The 18,914-nt window shown below is 62.1% G+C and overlaps 1 protein-coding gene across 2 annotated transcripts in view; it reads right to left on the bottom strand.

Annotated features, from left to right (window-relative positions):
* Nucleotides 1-6,749: 6,749 nt before the first annotated feature.
* Nucleotides 6,750-18,914, bottom strand: part of Bahcc1 (BAH domain and coiled-coil containing 1) — a 49,896-nt gene continuing 37,731 nt past the window's right edge. For both annotated transcript variants that reach the window (XM_090351358.1, XM_090351357.1), the window contains 15 exons: nt 18,698-18,826; nt 16,640-16,754; nt 14,915-15,189; nt 14,101-14,279; nt 13,706-14,007; nt 13,417-13,524; nt 13,193-13,343; nt 13,000-13,114; nt 12,829-12,904; nt 12,599-12,707; nt 11,470-11,586; nt 11,154-11,330; nt 9,860-11,019; nt 8,213-8,449; nt 6,750-7,347 (listed from right to left, as the gene is read on the bottom strand). In XM_090351358.1, coding sequence (XP_090207484.1) covers nt 7,141-7,347; nt 8,213-8,449; nt 9,860-11,019; nt 11,154-11,330; nt 11,470-11,586; nt 12,599-12,707; nt 12,829-12,904; nt 13,000-13,114; nt 13,193-13,343; nt 13,417-13,524; nt 13,706-14,007; nt 14,101-14,279; nt 14,915-15,189; nt 16,640-16,754; nt 18,698-18,826 — 3,457 coding nt within the window. In that variant the 3' untranslated portion in view covers nt 6,750-7,140. The remainder of the gene's footprint in view (nt 7,348-8,212; nt 8,450-9,859; nt 11,020-11,153; nt 11,331-11,469; nt 11,587-12,598; nt 12,708-12,828; nt 12,905-12,999; nt 13,115-13,192; nt 13,344-13,416; nt 13,525-13,705; nt 14,008-14,100; nt 14,280-14,914; nt 15,190-16,639; nt 16,755-18,697; nt 18,827-18,914) is intronic.

Genomic DNA, 18,914 nt, shown 5'->3' with positions numbered 1-18,914 from the left:
GCAGTTTTGGAAGTCCTCAGAATGGCGGGTGGCTGCAGGAGGCACCTCTGGGGGGCTGGGGGTGGACAGTGGACCTGCAGAGCCTTCCAGGGCCTTGGCTTGGGGCTGTGTGGCTTTCCTTGCAGGCGCCCACAGTTGCCTAAGGTCCCACAGAAGATGGGGTCCTGAGCCTAGGCTGCCCTGGGACTGGTGAGCTGCTTCCACACCACCTCCCAGGGTCCAGCCCAGCCCTGCAGGCTTCCCCAGAGAGCCCAGCCTGAGTGCTCACCCAGGGGGGAGTGGCAGCCGAGGGCCGGTCAGCTGGCTGCCTGGGGCTGCTTTCTTGTAAGTAAAAACAGACTTCCCGATGAGGGGCAGGACGGCAAACTGTAAACTGAGTGGTTTTAACTTTCCCTTCTCAGCAAACACAATTGTGAGGTGGCTGCTAGACCATGCACGGCTGTGGGAGCCTGGAGAGTCGGGGATGGCTGGCTGGGAAGGAGCAGTTTGTGTGCAGGCCGGGGGCCCAGCCCATCAGTGGAAGCTGAGAAACCGTGCCATGCATGGAGTCCTGCTCTGAATTGCAAGGAGCTCTCAGGCCTCGTCTGCAGAAATGTCAATTCTGAAGTGTTTGATGTAGGCTGGAGGCCTTAGCTGCTTCCTTACCAGCCCTGAGTATATGTGCATGGTGTGGGGGGGCAGTACTGGAGAAGGCCTGCATGTGAGCAGTAGATGCTGGCCTGTCACACCAGGGTGCTATATTCTCGCTCCCTCCCTTCCTTCATTTTTGCTGGTCTTGGGGCTTGAACTCAGGGCCTGGGCATTGTCCCCGAGCTTCTCAGGCTCAAGGCTAGCTTCTACCATTGAACCATTCTGGCTCTTTCTGAGTAGTTCACGGGAAATAAGAGTCTCACAGACTTTCCTGCCCAGGCTGGCTTGGAACTGTGATCCTCAGATCTCAGCCTCCCGAGTAGCTAGTGTTACAGACGAGATCCACCAGCACCGGATACTCAGGTTGCTCCTTTCTTCCTTCCTCCCTCCTCCTCGCTCTCCCTCTCTCCCCCTCCCCTCTCCGTCTCTCTCTTTCCTTTTGTTGGTCCTGGGGCTTGAACTCAGGGCTTGAGTGCTGACTCTCAGCTTTTTCACTGAAAGCCGATGGTCTACCACTTGAGCCACAGCTCCACTTGTGGTTTTCTGATGGTTAATTAGAGATAAGAGGCTGAAGGATTTTCTTGCTTCGGCTGGATTTGAACCGCAATCCAGCCTCTGAGCAGCTAGGATTACAGGCGTGAGCCACTGGGCCTGGCTTTAATTTCTGTTTTTGAGTGCTGGCGCTTGGGAAGCTGGTGAGCAAGGAGCCCCATCCACGTGGATTCGTGGCACCTGCTGCTGTGATGGCCACCGGTGGAGGCAAAGGTTCAGGGGAGCAGTTTTCTAGGTTCTCCATCTGCAGGCGCCGGGGCCGTCCTGCGCCTCCACAGGCTGCCTCTGGCTCCTCCCTGCTGTCCCTGCTCCAGGAAGCTGCCTGGCCGTCCTCAGGGCTGCAGCTGGCTGTCAGGACATGTCTGTGCTTCAGAATGGACACAGTGCTTTGGCCACAGACTTGATCTGTGTAACACTGCCCCAGAGGGGTGGGGAGCCTGGGCCCAGATTCCTGCCCCCCCACTGTCTGGCTGTGTTGGGGAGGCCCTGGTACCGGCAGGGAAGCTGCTGCCCCTTCCCTGGCCTGCACTGCACTGGGGCGTGCAGCGAGGAAGCCTCACAGCTAGCCTGGGCTGCCGGCGAGGGGCGGGTGTGGGGTCCCCGCGCTGTGCTTGATGCCCACACCTCATCCAGCAGGCTCTCTGGCCTTGCAGCCTGCCTTAGCTCCAGTTTCAGCTGGTGGGCGGCGGCGGCGGAGGCGGTGGCGAAGGAGGAGGAGGAGGAGGAGGAAGAGGAGGAGGAGGAGGAGGAGGAGGAGGAGGAGGAAGAGAAGGAAGAGGCAGAGGCCGCAGCGTCAGAGGTCTCCACCTGCCCTGAGGCCTCTGCTGTCCCCTCTGGTCCTCCTGTGGCCCTCCTCCTCTCAGCCCCAGCCCCAGACAGTGTGGAGGGAGAGGTCTCTGGGCAGGGAAAGAGCCGCTTGCAGCCCCCCTCCCTGTGAACCCAGAGCAGGACCTCCAAGGAAGCCCTAGTCTGGGCTGTACCCCTTGAAGTCCACAGCCACCGGGTCTGTGAGGAGCAGAGTCGGGGAGGGCAGGACCCTCCCCCACGAGCCTCAGGACACCCGGCCACGGCCAGGCCCGGTCGACTTCCCGCAGTCCTGGTGCACATGCCAGGTACGGATGCTTCTGCGGCCTGGAGGCTGAGTTCTGTGGGGACCACGGGGGTCTGCGTGCAGGTCGGCTGCCTCCATGTGCTGAGCTCACCCTGACATGCAGGTGTGTGTGTGAAACAAGGTAAGTAAAATCTCATTTCACCAGGGAAAACAGGCCTACGACATGGGAGGAGTGAGGCCTCACCTAGAGGGGCGGACGGGAGGGTGGAAGTGGCCCTGCACCCCTCTGCGCCTTGCTTCTCCAGCTGGGGGCCTCCCAGTCTCTCTGTGGTGGGCGAGGGGACCGGAGCTAGCCAGGGACAGGCCTTGACTTGCCAGCACACTCGCCCAGGCCGGCAGGGAGGCCTCGAGGAGCAGCGTAGAGAGGGGGAGGCCAGGAGTCCAGGCCCTCAGAGGAGGATGGTGGTGGCAGGCGGGATGGGTGGCAGGAGGAGGGGAGGAGGATGGAATTGGCAACGGGTGGGGGCGCCCCAAGTCTTGAAGGAGCACCAGTGCCCCCCCCCAGCTTCTTCAGCTGGCTCCCCCTCTCCTCTTACTGCCTTGCAGCTGTGCAGACTCAGAGGCCACTGGGGGTCCAACTTCATGGACCCCCAACACCCTGTAGCCTCTGGGAGGGTCAGCCCTCCCCCATGCCAGGCCTGCTTAGAGTCTCACTGCTGGCCAGCTCCGGGCAGCCTCAACTGGGATGGGGGCCAGCAATTAAAGCCCCCTCGTCTCCAATTGGTTTGTGGTATTAAAAACGAATTGTGATCAGCGGGGCTGTCATTTCTACCTGATAAAACATCACTTTTATTGATCTCATCACCCAGTGCCATCATTTATCTTGCTTCAGCATTTCACATAATGGCTCGTTTGTCTTGATCACAGTGTGGTCTTGCATGTTTAACCCTCCGCAGCCTGCGACCTTCCCTTCACGCCCTGCCCTTGGCCAGGCCTGGTCTGGGAGCAGGCGACCACTGTCTGGGGGAGGAGGGGTGGGGACGCTGGGGCCGTGGGCCCTGGTATGGCGTCGGCAGAGGGGCTGAGCAGTGCTCTGCCCTGCGTCCCTTCTGCTCCTGCAGAGATTGGTGGGGAGCCAGCCTGCACCCCATCACTCCCTTTCCTCCCCAGGAGACCATCTGCCCCCCTCACTCGAAGCCTTCCTCTGAGTGCCACCCCCCCCCCATTAGGGCCAGGTGGCCTGCCCCTCTGATTTAGCCCCTCGGGCCTCAGCGGGCACCGCAGGCCTGTCTGCTGTCCCCACCCTGTCCTCCGGTCTCCAGCCGCCTGCCATCTCTCCATAGTCTGTGGCTATCCTCGCCGGCCCTTCCCCGGGCTTCTCCACTCTGCCCAGGTACCATCTTTTCTGGAAGCTTCACAGAGCACCCTAGAGACCAGAATACCAGCTGCTGGGTGTGGACATTCCTGCGTACTGAGCCCAGTCCTGGCTCTATCAAGCCCCCCTCCTCGCTAGACTAAGCATGCTGACCTCGCGAAGCTGCAGGAAGGGTTCCTGGCTCCAGGGCCGGGTACCAGCCCTGCTCTCCCTCCCTAGGCTTCTGGGAGATCAGAAACCCTGGACTGACCCAACCCCGGGGAACGAGGCCCTTCAGGACTGCAGCCCCCCTGGCCATCCTGGGGGCCCCATGGCCTGGCAACTGGGCTGTGGACGGCTCAACTCGAGTTGGTGCATGGAGGCTGTGAGCTCGAGTCCTGTGGCTTCCAGAGCAGCTCCCCTGCCCAGGCCAGGGCTGTCTGAGCCTCCTCCCTCCCTGCCTGCTGTGGGCAGTGGCGGGGGAGGGGTGGGCTCTTTGCCTGCTGGCAGGTGACTAACAGCACCGAAGCTGGGTGTCCCCTCACTCGGGCCCCCAGACTACCTAACGCCCACACTGGCCAGGCCCCCAGGCTGGGCCCCCAAGCAGCCCTCCCAGTCCTCCCGCTGTAGCAAGGCAGGGCCATGGTGTTGCTCTCACCGGGAGGGGTCTGGCCTGTAGCTTTGGGCATGGCCATTTCCCATGAGCACCACCCAGGCCGGGTGTCTGATCCCCGCCGCAGGACGGGAATCGGTGGCTCCCTGTTTTCACACTCGATTCTGGGTCCTGGCTGTGTCACGTAGGCCCTTGGACCCACCCTGTGCGTACAGACACACCCGTGTGTCTCAGGAACAGGTGCTGTGTGCACGTGGGAGGTGGAGGGGCTCTGGCCTGGCTCCTGATCTTTCACATCTGCACGGTTCTCTGCGCAGGGGTGTGGAGGCGGTCAGGAGAGCAGGGTTCTTCCTGTCCTGGGGAATGTTAGGCAAGCTGGGGCAGCAGCATCCGGGCGGGGGGGCAGTGTACCTTCATTCTGGACACAGCTCCCCTCAAAGGGGCTGAACCCAGCAATCGGTCCCGTTGCTGTTTCCGCATCCCCCTGCGCAGTGTCTGTTGAGTGAGCCGATTCCTGCCCCCCCCCCAGCACCCTCTCCATGCCTGCAGGGCTGCAGGGGGCCCATCTGGCCTTTTTCTGGGGGCTCTCAGCGGGGCTCACAGGCTGGGGTCCCGAGCTCAGCCAGAGCTTCCAGGTACCCCGTCCAAGGCCCTTCAGACTCGCTGCAGTCGCCGGATGGCTCTTCAGGCCTGGAGGGCTCATCAGACACGGCGCGGCGAGCCAGGAGGCTCCTTCTGAAGTGGGTTAGGTGGCTGCCCGGGGCCGGGGCCCAGGGCTGGCCGTGTGCTGTGCACACGGGAGTTAGGCAGTCATAGTCCGGACCACTGATAAACCTGTACAATAGTTCATAGATTTATTCTTAAGCAAGTTATCAATAAAAAATTTAATACTAAAATGCCTTTACATAGAGTTTGCTGTTCATAAAACCTTTTTTTTTTTTAAGTGTTTACATTGAAAAAAAATTCCAACCATCCTTAGTTTACACATGTACAAGACTCGTGCTTTGCCACGGTTAGCCACAGGTAGGGAGGGTCACGCCAGACACACACACACACACACACACACACACGAGGACAGCCAACAGAAGGGAAAAGAAACATCCACAAGGCGGCCAAGGGTCCGTCTGTCTGTCCTTGCTTCCCACTGTTTGGGTTTAAGACAGGTTTCATTCTTCCTTGAGGACTGCTGATGCCCAAGCTCTGAGCAGGACCTCGGTGGCCACCTGATGGCCACCGGGAGTGAAATATTGCACTCATGCCGAGACGCAGGTAGACATGGGGTGGGAGGGGGCGGCTGGGCTCAGGGGACCCTCTGTCATGAATGTCCTGTGGGGCCATGAGGTATGGCCCTTAGGTGACGGGGCAGCAGGGAGGGACACAAGGCTCTGGGATGGAAATGGGTTCCTGGGAGGGCCCCAGTGAGGGCGGGAACCCCTGGACACACCCCTGCTTCCAGGAGCTGCCTCACAGCATCCTGGGAGCCAGGGCAGGCATGGTCCCCGATGCCTTTCAGACACAGACCTGGGTCTGCTGTTGTCACGGGTCAAGTGAAGGGTGCCAGGTTCTTCTGGTACCCAGGGCCAAGTGGCTGCAGAAAAGGCCCTGGAGCCCCAAAGTGGGGAATGTGGAGAGCAGAGGAGTCTGAGGGCTCGGGGCTGAGCGTCTCCAGTGCGGGGTGTCACCTGTCTTCTTACTTTCCTTTTCCCCAGCTGCAGCCCTCAGGCTCAACCTCACCCCCCCAACTCAGAGCTGGTCAGAGCGGGTAAGGTGCTGGGAAAGAAGGTCTGGGTACCTCATCCACCTGCTGGGCCTGAGGAGGGCCTGAAGCAGCAGCAGCCCCTTGGAAGGGGCTTTGCGTCAGATGCTGGGATCAGAGAATCACTGTTCAAAGCCAGCCTGAGCAGGAAAGTCTGCGAGACCCTTATCTCCAACGAGCCACCAGAAAACTGGAAGTAGAGCTGTGGTTCAAGTGGTAGAGCATTAGCCTTAAGCACAAAAGTTCAGGGACAGCCTGAGTTCAAGCCCTATGTCTGACAGGAAGAAAAGAGGCCTTGGAGAGGGAAGTTGAGGCCCAGGGGTGGGGTGGGGTGGGGAGAAGAAGCAGGAATTCAAATAGTAGGGACAGGGCCCTGAGGCTGACTCTCCTCCCGGGACAGGCTGGCCATGGAAACGGAAATAAATTGGAATATTCAGGAAATACACATCTCCTTTTCTTATCAATACTTTGAAATATTTTGTTCGTTTTGTTTTAAACAGAGGTAAGAAGATACTCGTGGCTGCTGCTACCCTCCTGACTGGGGAGGGTCACCTGATCCTGGTAGGCAATCTTTGGGGGTGGGGGGACGACCTCTTCACTGTCCCCCAGCCCCGATACTTCTTTGATCCAGATGCATGGGACGGGAACCTGAGTGTGAATCCCGTCAAATACAGCGGGCCCCCCAGAGGCCTCCGGGTCCTCCAGCCTCTGATCACAGATGCCCCGCCAGGCTGAGAACAGTGCACTTCCAAAGGAAACTCCAGAACAAAATACACAGACAATGGCGCACACGCACGCACACACACACACACGCACCCTCATCACACGGGTGGGGAAAATCCTTTTCCACTTCCTTTCCATAAAACTTTCCCCGCAGAAATACAGTATTTACATAGAGAAATAAATAGACAACACACCTGATTTCTGCTTTCCCTGGTGGGCAGTCAGAGGTACTAGGGAAATATGGCTTGGATTCTAATCTCGCAAAAACTGTGGGGAAACAGAGTGGCCGTGTCCTCTCGGGGTCCTGGGGGGCCCAGTGCGGAGGGCGGGCCTGGGGTCCACACAGAAGTGCTCTCTTTCCAGGGAACAGCATGGAGGCCTGGTCTAGCCTCGGTGGGTTTGCATATTTGCTCTGGGCGGCCCGGGCCTGGCCGGGGCAGGTGGGCAGCAGGGGCGGAGGGTCAGCACAGGATGGGCACTCCGTCTGCGGTCACCAGACGCCCTGTGGTGGGGTCATAGGTGCCCGCCAGGTAGTAGAGGTCCTGCCGGTCCTGGTACTTGCGACTCCGGGTCATCTGCTCGTACTGGTCCCGTCCCACGACCTGGCACTTGTGGGAGATGGTCTGCACGTCGTTCTCGTCCTCGTGGCACGACTGGTACAGCGCGTTCTGCCGGGTGGGCGTGCACCAGGTCAGGGTGGGCACCGGGGGACGATGCCGTTCTCTGGGAAGGATGGGTGGGCCGGGAGGGGCTGCCGTAGACCTCAGGCATGAACTAGACTCGCCTCGTACCAGGGGTGGCCGTGGGTCACCGCACCAGGGGTGGCCGGTCACCTCGATCTTACTGACAGTGTAGGGGAGGTGGCTCCGGGGCACCAGGCCTCTGATGGAGAGGCCAGAGAGGTAGCCCTGCTGGGACTGCCCTGGCTGGCTACGGAGGCCTGGACTCACCCCCCCAGCCCTGTGAGGGGCTGGACCCACCCTCCCCCCCCAAGTCCTGTGAGGGGCTGGACTCACCCTCCCCCACCCACCCCCCAGCCCTGTGAGGGGCTAGACCCACCCTCCCCCACCCCCCAAGTCCTGTGAGGGGCTGGACTCACCCCCCCCACCCCCCAGCCCTGTGAGGGGCTGGACTCACCCCCCCCACCCCCCAGCCCTGTGAGGGGCTGGACCCACCCTCCCCCCCCAAGTCCTGTGAGGGGCTGGACTGACCCTCCCCCACTCCCCCAGCCCTGTGAGGGGCTGGACTGACCCTCCCCCACCCCCCAAGTCCTATGAGGGGCTGGACCCACCCTCCCCCACCCCCTAAGTCTTGTGAGGGGCTGGACTGACCCTCCCCCACCCCCCAAGTCCTGTGAGGGGCTGGACTCACCCCCCCCACCCACCCCCCAGCCCTGTGAGGGGCTGGACTGACCCTCCCCCACCCCCCAAGTCCTGTGAGGGGCTGGACCCACCCTCCCCCACCCCCTAAGTCTTGTGAGGGGCTGGACTGACCCTCCCCCACCCCCCAAGTCCTGTGAGGGGCTGGACTCACCCTCCCGTCGCTCTGCCGCTTCCCCAGCTTCGTCTCCTCGGGGTGGTAGAACCACTTGACCCTCACCACCATGTTGCTGCCCCATGACTCCCACATGCTCTCGATGCGGCCGATGTAGGGCAGGTTGGGCCGCCCAGCTGACAGGAAGACGGCACAGTCCCCGACCCGCAGCGTTTCCTTGCCTCGGACAATGGCCTTGTAGAACAACTTCCGGGCCTTTCCCTTCATGCCCCGCCTCTGTGGGGGAGGACAACAGAGCTGGAGGGGCTCTGAGGGGGTCTGAGGGCACTGAGGGGCTCTGAGGGCTCTAAGGGACTCTGAGGGGCTCTGAGGAGGTTCTGAGGGGCACTGAGGGGTTCTGAGGAGGGTCTGAGGGGCACTGAGGGCTCTAAGGGACTCTGAGGGGCACTGAGGGCACTGAGGGGTTCTGAGGAGAGTCTAAGGGGCTCTGAGGGGCACTGAGGGGTTCTGGGGAGGGTCTGAGGGGCACTGAGGGGCTCTGAGGGGCACTGAGGGGTTCTGAGGGGGGTCTGAGGAGGGTCTGAGGGGCACTGAGGGGTTCTGAGGAGGGTCTGAGGGGCTCTGAGGGGCACTGAGGGGTTCTGAGGAGGGTCTGAGGGGCTCTGAGGGGCACTGAGGGGTTCTGAGGAGGGTCTGAGGGGCACTGAGGGGTTCTGAGGAGGGTCTGAGGGGCTCTGAGGGGCTCTGGGGCCTGGAGGGAGGCTATGGCCAAAAGGCTCAGAGAAAGCAGGCCTGAGCAACAGTTGGTGTGTGTGCATGCACGCACACACACACAGGCCCAAAGGTAACTGCATTAGCCCTGGCGGGAGGCCATGGAAGCGTGGCTCCCAGCCGAGGCAGGCCATGATGGGATTTGCTTTGCATACTGGTCACAACAGAAAGATGACACGGATTCGAGGCCCACCATAGCCAGGCTGAGCATTGTGTAAGGAGTTCAGTGCAGCATGTTTACCCCAAACTGGTCGACCGCTGCGGTGGTGTTTGAAAGTCCCCAAACGACCACCACAGGCCCCGTCTTACATCCAGCACCGACTAAATGCCCAGCCAGGCGCCAGTGGCTCACACCGGCTACCTAGGGGGCTGAGGTCCGAGGATCACAGTTCTCAGCCAGCTTGGGCGGGGAAGTCTGCGAGGCTCTTATCGCCAATTAGCCACCAAAAAGCCAGAAGTGGAGCTATGGCAGAGTGCTAGCCTCTAGAACAAAGCTAAAGAGGCATCACTGTGGCCCCGAGTTCAAGCCCCAGTGTTGCACCAATAAAGGAGGGCCGGGAGGGAGGGAGGGAGGGAGGGAAGAAGGAAGGGAGGGAGGAAGGAAGGATGTGTCCCTGCAGTCCTCCCACAGCTGGCTAGCTTACTACATCAACACCGCACGCCAGGTGACAGGCCGACATGGAAGTCAAGCACATGACGTGAGGGCCTCTGCCCCCTGAGAAGGGAAGGCGAGGTCTCCCGCACAAATCTAGATCCTCAGTTTACCTCCCTGAGCTCTAGATGGGATCTTGTTCTTCCCTGCGCATCTCCACACCGTGTACTTGAAAGTAAATGGGATTTGAATGAAGAAATGCCGGGGAGCGGGGCGCCCGTGTCTCCAGGTGGGAATGTAGCCCCCCAAGACGGGCCACCTACCTGTGTGGGGTTCCCCGACCACTTCCACAGCTGCCGGGCGGGCAGGAAGGCTGAGATCTTTGGCCGGTTTTCCACGGAAGGCAGCCGCTGCCTCCGAGAAAGCTCTTTGGCTTTGGAGAAACTCAGGGCCTCCTTGCGCTTGAGCTTGGGTTTGCCCCCGCTAGGGCCGGCTCCTGTGCCCGCGCCCGCAGCCCTGGACAGGAAGCAGCGCTGGGCGTGGGTGTGGGGGCCGCCCCCCTTGGAGCGCAGGGCCTCGGGTGGCGCCAGGAGGGTGGGCACGGGGCGGGAGAGGCAGGTCTGCAGCAGCAGGGCCGGGTCCTCGTCATCTGAGCTGTAGGAGGAGTCCTCGTTGTCTGAGGAGCAGAGGCTGGAGGTGGACATGGAGCCGGAGGACGAGGAGGTGGACGAGCCGGAGGAGGAGGAGGACACAGACAGGTGGGTGAGGAAGCGAGAGGGCACGCCCGCCGCCAGCCCGGGCCCATCCTCATCCTCCTCCGAGTAGGAGCTGGGACAGTCGCTGTCGCAGGCCAGCGGGCACTCGGCCGGGCCGGCGTACTTGCGCAGCGCCAGCTCCACGGGCAGCGGGTGCACGGGCGCCCGCCCCTTCTTGTCCCTGCTCATCAGGTGCGCGTAGCCGGGGGTGGGCAGCGGCCGTCCCAGCTTGGGGCCAAAGTCCTTGTCCCCCGTGAGCAGGGCCTTGCAGTTCTTGTTTTTGGGGGAGGTCACGCCCTCGTGGTCCAGCTTGACCAGGAACTCACTGGCTGGCCGCCGTGGCCGCCCGCCCTTCTCAGCCTCGGCCCGCTCCACCTTCTTGGCCCTGAGCAACTTGTGGGCCCCGGCGGACAGGCCCGTCCCGGCCGTGCCCACGAAGGGCACGTAGGAGCTGGCCAGGCTGCTGAAGGAGTCGGCTCGGAAGCCGTTGCCGAACACGGGCGCGGCCAGGCCGTGCACGGGGAGCAGGCTCTCGTGGGCCCGCAGCTTCTTGGCGCTGCCGTTGAGCTGGAAGAGGCTCTGCAGCCCTCCGGGCCCCGCCGCCGCCGCTCTCCGCTTGGTCTGTGCCACGGCTGACCAGCTCAGCAGGGGGCCGCCCCGGTGGCCTAGGAAGTGCTCCGGGGCCCCCGAGGCGGACTTGGCACCTGAGGTCAGGAGGTCAGCCTTGCCTGGGGTGGGGGGGGACGCCAGGTAGAGTCAGTGGCGCTGGCTAGGCCAGCCAGCCTGCCTCCACCCCTCCGGCCCCCCTCATCGACCCCGCCCCCTGCCCACCTCCCGCCATGTTCTCCAGTCCTGCAATTACCAGCTTTGTCTTTACTGAGGGATTTCTTCCCGGAGGTCTTGGGAGCTTCGAGGCCGCCCTGCACTTTAGGGGACAGGCTGGGCGTGGGGGCTTCGCTGGGCGGGGGGCCCTCGCTGGACACCTTCTTGGTTCTCCGGCAATTGCTGGACACGAGCAGGGCTGGAGAGGGCTCTGTACCTGCAGGGCGGGCAGGCGGGTTCAGGGTGTGCCCACTGCGGTGGGCAGAGGCCAGCTCTTGTCCTTCTCCTGGGGAGCCGGGCGGGAAGGGCCGGGGGCTGACGGGGGGAAGGGCCCACCCCGGGTCTCAAGTGCTCACACTGGATCTTGAAATCTGGAGGCAGAAGCCTGATGTTAGAGACGGCAATATGGCCGGTGTCCCCGTCATCAAACTCCACCAACACCGAGTCCAAGTCCTCATCGTCGCTGGAGGTGCCTACAGAGGAGGGGGATGTTGAGGCCTGCCACCCCTGCGGTGGGGGGGACGGGAGGACGGGACTGCGGACGGCAATGCTGGGTGGAGGGCACCGACCCACCCACTGGCCTTGCCTGGGTCAAGAAGTGTGGCCCAGCTGAGGTGTGTGTGTGTGTGTGTGTGTGTGTGTGTGTGGTGTGTGTGCGTGTGGTTGTGTGTGTGTGCGTGGTGTGTATGGTATGTGTGTGGTGTGTGTATGTGTGGTATGTGTGTGTGTCTGTGGTGTGTGTTGTATGTGTGTGTGCGTGGTGTGTGTGGTATGTGTATGTGTGTGGTGTGTGTGGTATGTGTGTGTGTGGTGTGTGTGTGGTGTATGTGTGTGTGTGTGGTGTGTGCGTGTGTGCGTGGTGTGTGGTAAGTGTGTGTGTGTGGTGTGTGTGGTGTGTTTGTGTGTGTGGTGTGTTTGTGTGTGTGGTGTGTGTGTGTGGTATGTGTGTGTGGTGTGTGTGTGGTATGTGTGTGTGTGTGGTGTGTGCGTGTGGTGTGTGTGGTATGTGTGTGTGTGTGGTGTGTGCGTGTGGTGTGTGTGTGTGGTATGTGTGTGTGTGTGGTGTGTGTGGTGTGTGTGTGGTATGTGTGCGTGCATGTGGTGTGTGTGGTATGTGTGTGTGTGTGCGTGTGGTGTGTGTGGTATGTATATGTGTGTGTGCGTGGTGTGTGTGGTATGTGTGTGTGCGTGGTGTGTGTAGTATGTGTATGTGTGTGTGTGTGGTGTGTGTGTGTGTCTGTGTGTGTGTCTGTGTGTATCTCAGCCCTGCGGCTCTGGGTCTTTACCTTCTAGCCTTTATCTCCTTCCTGCCTTGTTGGACGTGGGGTCACCCTGTACCACACCCCCGGTTTCCCAGCCAGTGCAGGGACCTGGCCACACAGACGCAGGTCTGCTCAGACCCCACACTCTCATCCTCAGGACAAGACGCATGGCGGGGTCTCCTTTGGGAGCTCTGTGGGTCACGGAGGGCCCGGCCACACTTACCTCGGACCACATTGCCCGGGTACAGGCAGCGGGACTTCTGGCTCCAGTAGGCACAGACCCGAGTTCCAGGTGGAAGGTACCGGCTGGATTGTGGCCGGACATCGAGAACCTGCAGCAGGCGGCAGGGCAGGGGCCGGTGAGCAGGCGGGGCCAGGCGTGGGGCGGGGCGTGGGGCAGGGCCCGGAGGCCTGTGAGCAGGGGTGCGCAGGGGGCCGCGGGGTCATTCTCACCGCCTCCTGCAGCAGCTGTTCCAGAGAGTAGATCCGCTGCCGGTTGCCTCTCTCTCCCTCGATAACGATGCTGTAGCTGAGGGCACAGGGCAGGGGGACAGCGTGAGAGACCTGTGGGGTCTCCCTGGCTGCCCGACCGCCGTCGGGGCGTCCCTCCCGCGCGGGCCTCACATGTCGGGGGGCTGCAGGGTCCTGACGCTGCCGGCGTAGAGCAGGCTGTCCTCTTTGGGGATGAGCACCGGCAGCCCGTCCTGCAGGTCCTCCTTCTGGATGGTGCAGGACCGAGCTGTGGAAGAGGACGTTAGCGCGGCCTGCCTCGCCCACGGCCCCGACCTGCGCTGCCGCCCGGCCCGGCCCCGCTCACCGAGGGCCGCGCTCTGCTCTGCGCTCAGCTGACCCCCGGCGTCCTCCTCGTCCTCCTCCTCGTCCTCTGAGAAGCTGCTGCCGTCGTCAAACTCAAAGTCGTCTTCGACAGTGAAGCTCTCCAGCAGCCGGCTCACAGCCCGGCCCTGGCCCTGGGGGTTGCGGGGCTGGGGGTCAGGGGGTGAGGTGGGACGGGGGTCGGGGGTGAGGCGGGCGGGTGGCTACCTGCTTGCCGACAGTCTTGCTCTTCACCTTGCCCAGCTTCCTGCCCTTCCCCAGGATGGCGCTGGCATTGCGGGCGGACAGGGCGATGGACAGGGCCCCGTTCTTCCGCTGTGAGGGGAGGACAGAGGAGGACGGGGTGAGGTGGAAAGGTCTCGTAGACTCAGGCTGACCTGGGACCCAGGAGGTGAGGGGAGAGGGCAGTGTGTGCTCCCCGAAGCCTCTCCTCCCCGAGTCCTTTCCTGGGGACCTGGCCCCTCCAGTGTCCCCCGGCCGCCCGCGCTGGCCTTACCCGCAGCACCGGCTGCAGCATGGCGCCCTTGCGTGTGGCTCTCTTGAGACGCTCGCTGGCCAGTGTGCTGCCCTCCTCGTGGGTGGTGAAGGCCCGGGTGGTGCTGAAGAGGGCCTCCCGGCCGGTGGCGGCCCCGGGCTGCACGCGCAGGCCGCCTTTGGGCTTGCCCTTGCCTTTCTTCTTGCCTGGCACCCCTGGGGGCCGGCGCCCCGGAGCCTGCTCCAGCTTGGGACCCACCTTGGTCCTCACTGCCCGCCTCTTGACCTTGACTTCACTTTCAGGGCTAGACAAGCGGCAGGCCCCTGTGGGGAGGGAGGGGAGGCCGTCACTGGGGTCCTGGCGCCGGGGCCCTCGCAGTCCCACTGGACCTTGGCCCGTCATCGCCTGGTGCTTACCTAGCAGGCTCTGCCTCTCCTTCTTCTTCTTGGCCTTCTGGTTGGCTTCCATCTTGACCACCGAGGAGGGCGAAGGCCCCAGGGCGGCCGTGCCTGCCCCCATGTGCAGGACCAGCTCAGACTCTCTGGGAGCGGCCTCTGTCCCCAGGAAGGCTTGGCAGTCCTCACTGTCATAGCCGCTGCCTAGGAGACAGAGAGGGGACTTGGTGAGCTTGCTGATGGCCACGGCCCGGGAGGCCTCGCCAGACCTGCAGCCGTCACTGTTCCGGCTGCCCCAAGGCCACGTTTGGGGAGAGTGGGAGCCCCACCCCCATACTCAGGGCACTCGGCAGAGGACAGAAGTGGTTCTTCTAGTCCCTTTCAAGGCTGGGGCCCTGTCCCCAGCCCTTCCACTCTGCAGTCCTGTCCCCAGCCCGTCCCCTCTGCAGCCCCCCCCCCCCCAGATGGCTTCCTGCCTTCCCTGCAGCACCTCCTTTGTTCTTTCCCAGGCTTCTGACCCTAGAGAAGGGGCTGGGAGGAAGTGTATTTTTCCAGGCTCTTGTCTGGACACATGTCTGCTCGCCGGCTGGACACTGTGAGGGCAGAAGCCGGCGCGGGCAGGGCTATTTTTATCCCACTTCCAGGATGTGTCCCGAGGACCCTCACTTCCCTGCACAGAATGCTGATGAGTGCCCCAGGGCGGGGGCCAGGTCCTCGTCCCCGGCCTGTCTCAGCCACAGCTTGCCTGTGGCCTCCACCAGGCTGCGGTGCTGGCTGTGGCCCCGTCCACCCCTCCTCAGCCCCCAGGAGACCGTGGCCACTCAACACCTACAACTTGCCTGCCTCCTGTGCCATGGCCACCACTGGCTGGCTGGGGAGCCGGGGCAGCTCCCGGTTGCCGTCCACGCTGGGCTGCGGGAGCCGGGCTGCCGCAGCCACCTTGGTGCTCTTGGCTCGGGACAGCTTCCGGAGGCGCCCACCCGGGGCGGCCCCCTTCCGTGGGAAGGCGCTGACGCTGGTCGGCAGAGCCTTGGTCTTGACTTCTGGCTTGTGAGCCGCCGAGGACCCCAGCTCCCCCTGGCCACTGCTCTTCTTACACCGAACCTTCTCCTGTAAAAGGGAAGGGGTGGCTGCAGCCCAGGAGCCCCCTAGGTCTCTGAACTTCCCTCTTCTGACACTGGGCTCAGAGAGTGGCAGCATGGGGCTGGTGCCCTGAAAAGGGGCTGAGGACAAGTGGACCGGCCTGCCCTCTGGGGCCACAGTGAGGGCTGAGCAGCCCAGGCTCCGATGTGCCCTGCTGTGCAGGCGAGGACGGCAGCGGGTAATACAGGGCCAGGAGGTGATGGTGTGGTAGGTAACAGCCATCTGCTTTTCTAAAGGGAGGGATAGGAAGAGTGGCAGCGATGGCTCACACCTACAATCCCAGCTACTCAGGAGGCTGAGATCGAAGGATTCCAGATCAAAGCCAGCCTGAATAGGAAAATCTGTGGGACTCTTATCTCCAATGAACCATAAGAAGTCAGAAATAGAGCTGGAGCAAGTGGGAGAGCACTAACCTTGACCAAAACCAACAACAACAAAAGCCCTCAGAGTCAGGGCGCAGGCCCTGAGTTCAAGTTCTGAGACTGGCAACGCCCCCCAAAATCAGAGTGCCAGCCAGCCAAACACAGTGCCTGACCTGCATCAGTAAGTGCTTGGGGAGCACAGAAGGGAGATAGCACTGTTTTGAGGCTGGCCCACCCAAGAGTGGGTGTGACCCCTGGTCAACAGCAAGCCTCTGATGTGCCTGTCCTCTCAGCTACAAGGGAAATGTGAGCAGGGGGCTGTGGAACAGGTTGGCTTGGGCATGACATTACTTTAAGAAAATAACCAGAAGCAGAAAGGGAGGTGAGGATTAAGTAAACTCAGGGCTGGAGTTCAAACCCTAGTATTGCCAAAAGAAAAGAAGAGGGGCTGGGAGCGTGGTCCAGTGGTAGAGTGCTTGCCTAGCATGCACGAAGCCCTGGGTTTGATTCCTTGGTACCACATACTCAGAAAAAGCTGAAAGTGGCACTAGCCTTGAGCAAAAAGTTTCTAAGGACAGTGCCCCATGACTGGAAGGAAAAAGAAAAGAAAAAAAAAAAAGCCAACAGGTCACAGTGACCTGGCAGGGGACAGGCAGACGGCACTAGGCTAGGAATCAACTCTTGGCAGCCCCTCCTGGAACCCCAGGAGGGGCAGAAGGAGCACGGCCTTGCTGGCTCACACGGGATGGACAGGGATGGCGTGGGGTTCACAGCTATCCCCAGAAGAGCTGATCTGGATGGATCCCCTTCTGGATGAGCCAAGGGGAAGAATATGGGGGTGCGGGCAGCAGGCAAGGCCTCACAGGCAGACCTGCCGCCGAGGGCGAGGGCATGACCAGTACACGTGGCGTCTCCACGTTCTGCGATGAGGTACGTGGGTCTGGTACAACGTGGGCGGGCACATCTGGACATCCCAGCAGGCTGTGGGCTGGGCAGAAGTCCAGCACTCGATCCCTGAGCTCAAGGCCTCCAGCATGGTGGGGGGCGGGACTCACCGTGGAGGGCGTCTGCAGGCCCGCATAGATGCTCCTTTCCAGTCTGCTCTGCTTTCTTGGGGGTTCATCGCCTCGAAGGTCAGCACACAGCAGACTCAGGCTGGCCCGCACTGCCCTGGGGACAAGGCAGCAATGGGTATGGGGCAGGTGCCCAGTGACCACTGGGGTGGATCAGGAGGAGCAGCCTCTGAGCCCAGGACAGCCCCTGCCTCGGCGCAAGACCCTCTCATAGGCAGAGGAGCTCTCAGAAGGCCCAAGAGGGCCGCGGCAGGTCTGGGCTCTTCTGGACTCCTCTTCCCCACATCTGCCCCATCCTCTGCTGGGCTGGGAACGTGGCACTGCCCTGCCCATGCCCTCCTTGCACCCTGCTGGGAAGAAAGTCCGTGGGGCTCATAACCACAGTGACCCAGAGCCGGAGACGTGGGCACTGTGGATTGGCACAGACTGAGGCTTCAATCTTTCTACCTGGAAAGTGGGGGCAGGGGTGTGTGTTCCAGAACCAAGACACCGCAGCCCCCCAGAACAGGGTCCACTGGCCACTCATCCTCAGCAGCCAGAGACCCCACTGCCAGAGTCAGGCCTCCACTGGGGTCCTGGGCAGGGAACCTGTATCCATCCCGGGTCCACTTTTCAGATGAGGCTGGGAACCACTGGGGGGCTGCCTGTTCCCCACCCCCACCCCTCCAGGCTGAGAGCCAGGTCAGAGGTCAAAATGGGTCCAACAGCTGCTGCAGACACAGCACAAGGGGGGCCCTGCCCCACCCATCCTTCATGCCACCCTGGCACCATCTGCCTGGTGCCTCCACTGCTTTCTTAGACTGTCTCTGTGGGGAAACTGAGGCTGCCTCCCACCCACAGGGTGTAGAAAGGAGCTGGGTGGTCATGAAAATGAATGGCCTGGTGTGGCCAGATGCGCCTATCACCCTTTCTGTCCAGAGAGTAAGTCCTGCAACTCTGAGGAGACTCCTAGCCCCCGGCCTCCCACTGTCCTACAGGAATTAGGCTCCGGCCCTGGACTGGGTGAGGGTGCAGGCTGGCCACTCGCTGGCTTGGTTAAAGGCAGCTGCTTTGGAGTCATGAGGCCAGGTTTCCTGGCTGAGGCTGGAGGCGGAGGCCAGCATGCGAACCGCGATGCAGGCCAGCCAAGGAGAAGCCCCGATGTCCACGCTGCTTCTGTGCAGGTCCCTCCACGAGGCCCCCCGCCTCCAGTGTCCCTGCCCTGCCCATCAGCTCCAAGGCTGCTGGTTGGTTCTCAAAGGGAGACCCGGGAGCCTCCCTCCAGGTGATGGGAGGGCCAGGCGGAGGGACGGCTTGATCCGGCCCCCGGCCATATGGTGAATCCCCTTGGTGCCTGCCGCCCACGCAAATTCCCCCGCCCCAAAAACCTTCTCTGCATTTGCTAATGTTTTGTGACATAAAGCCCTGAGATTAATTTTTTGCCTCTGTCTTAATTGAAGGAACCATTTAGTGCCGATTTAACTATTATTACCAAATCATCAGGATTGATGCAGTGCACACACACGCGCGCCAATCGTGTTTGGAGGAGCTCGGAGGATTTATGCAAATGGGCCTGCCGGGAGAGGCAATTTGTAGCCGAGAAGGACAATTATACCCGGCCCGGGAGTGCGCCAACGACTGCGCCGGGCGGTAATGGATAATAACATTGTGCGTGCGGCAGCCGTGAGCTGCAGCACAGCGTGACCGATGACTTTATACAGTGCAGATAAAGAGCCTTTTACACAACGCCGCCTCACACGCAAGGGGCCGGGGCTGGCCCGTGGTGCGGGTGGGGGGAGGCCATGGCCTGGGCGGGGGAGGAAGGGCCCGGGGAGGGGTGTCTATGCTGGATAGACTCCGTCCCCACCTGCCCCTGTGGGTCCTCTGGACCCTTGTGAAGGCTCTGAGAGAGTGGGCTGTGCCTTCAGTCAAGGTATGCAGAGGACCCACAGGCTGGGGAGCTGGGGGCGGGCAGGGAGAGAGGATTTGGGGGCCCCTTGCCTGGGCAGCGAAGGTAGCCCCTCAGGTCCACCTGTCCCGTCCCTGGCATCCAGGACTCACTTGGCTTTCTTGCCTTCGCTCCTGGAAAGCTGGCCCCCAGGACGCAGGGTGGGCAGTGAGCTGGAGTGTTTGCGCTTCCTCGGCCGGCCAGGCCCCCGCCGTGCAGGGCTCCGAGAACTCTCCTCTCTTCTGAGGGTCAAAGGAGGGCTTGTCAGAAGTTCATGGGCCCCGGCTCCTGTAGTTTCCTCCCTCTACCCTTTAGCCGAGAGGGATGCCC

This window comes from Megascapheus bottae, chromosome 17 (genome assembly GCF_031878675.1).
Source record: "Megascapheus bottae isolate mThoBot1 chromosome 17, mThoBot2.hap1, whole genome shotgun sequence".
Classification (NCBI taxonomy): domain Eukaryota; kingdom Metazoa; phylum Chordata; class Mammalia; order Rodentia; family Geomyidae; genus Megascapheus; species Megascapheus bottae.
Note: the sequence above shows the minus strand (reverse complement) of the source record. Positions and strands in the feature narration are given on the sequence as shown.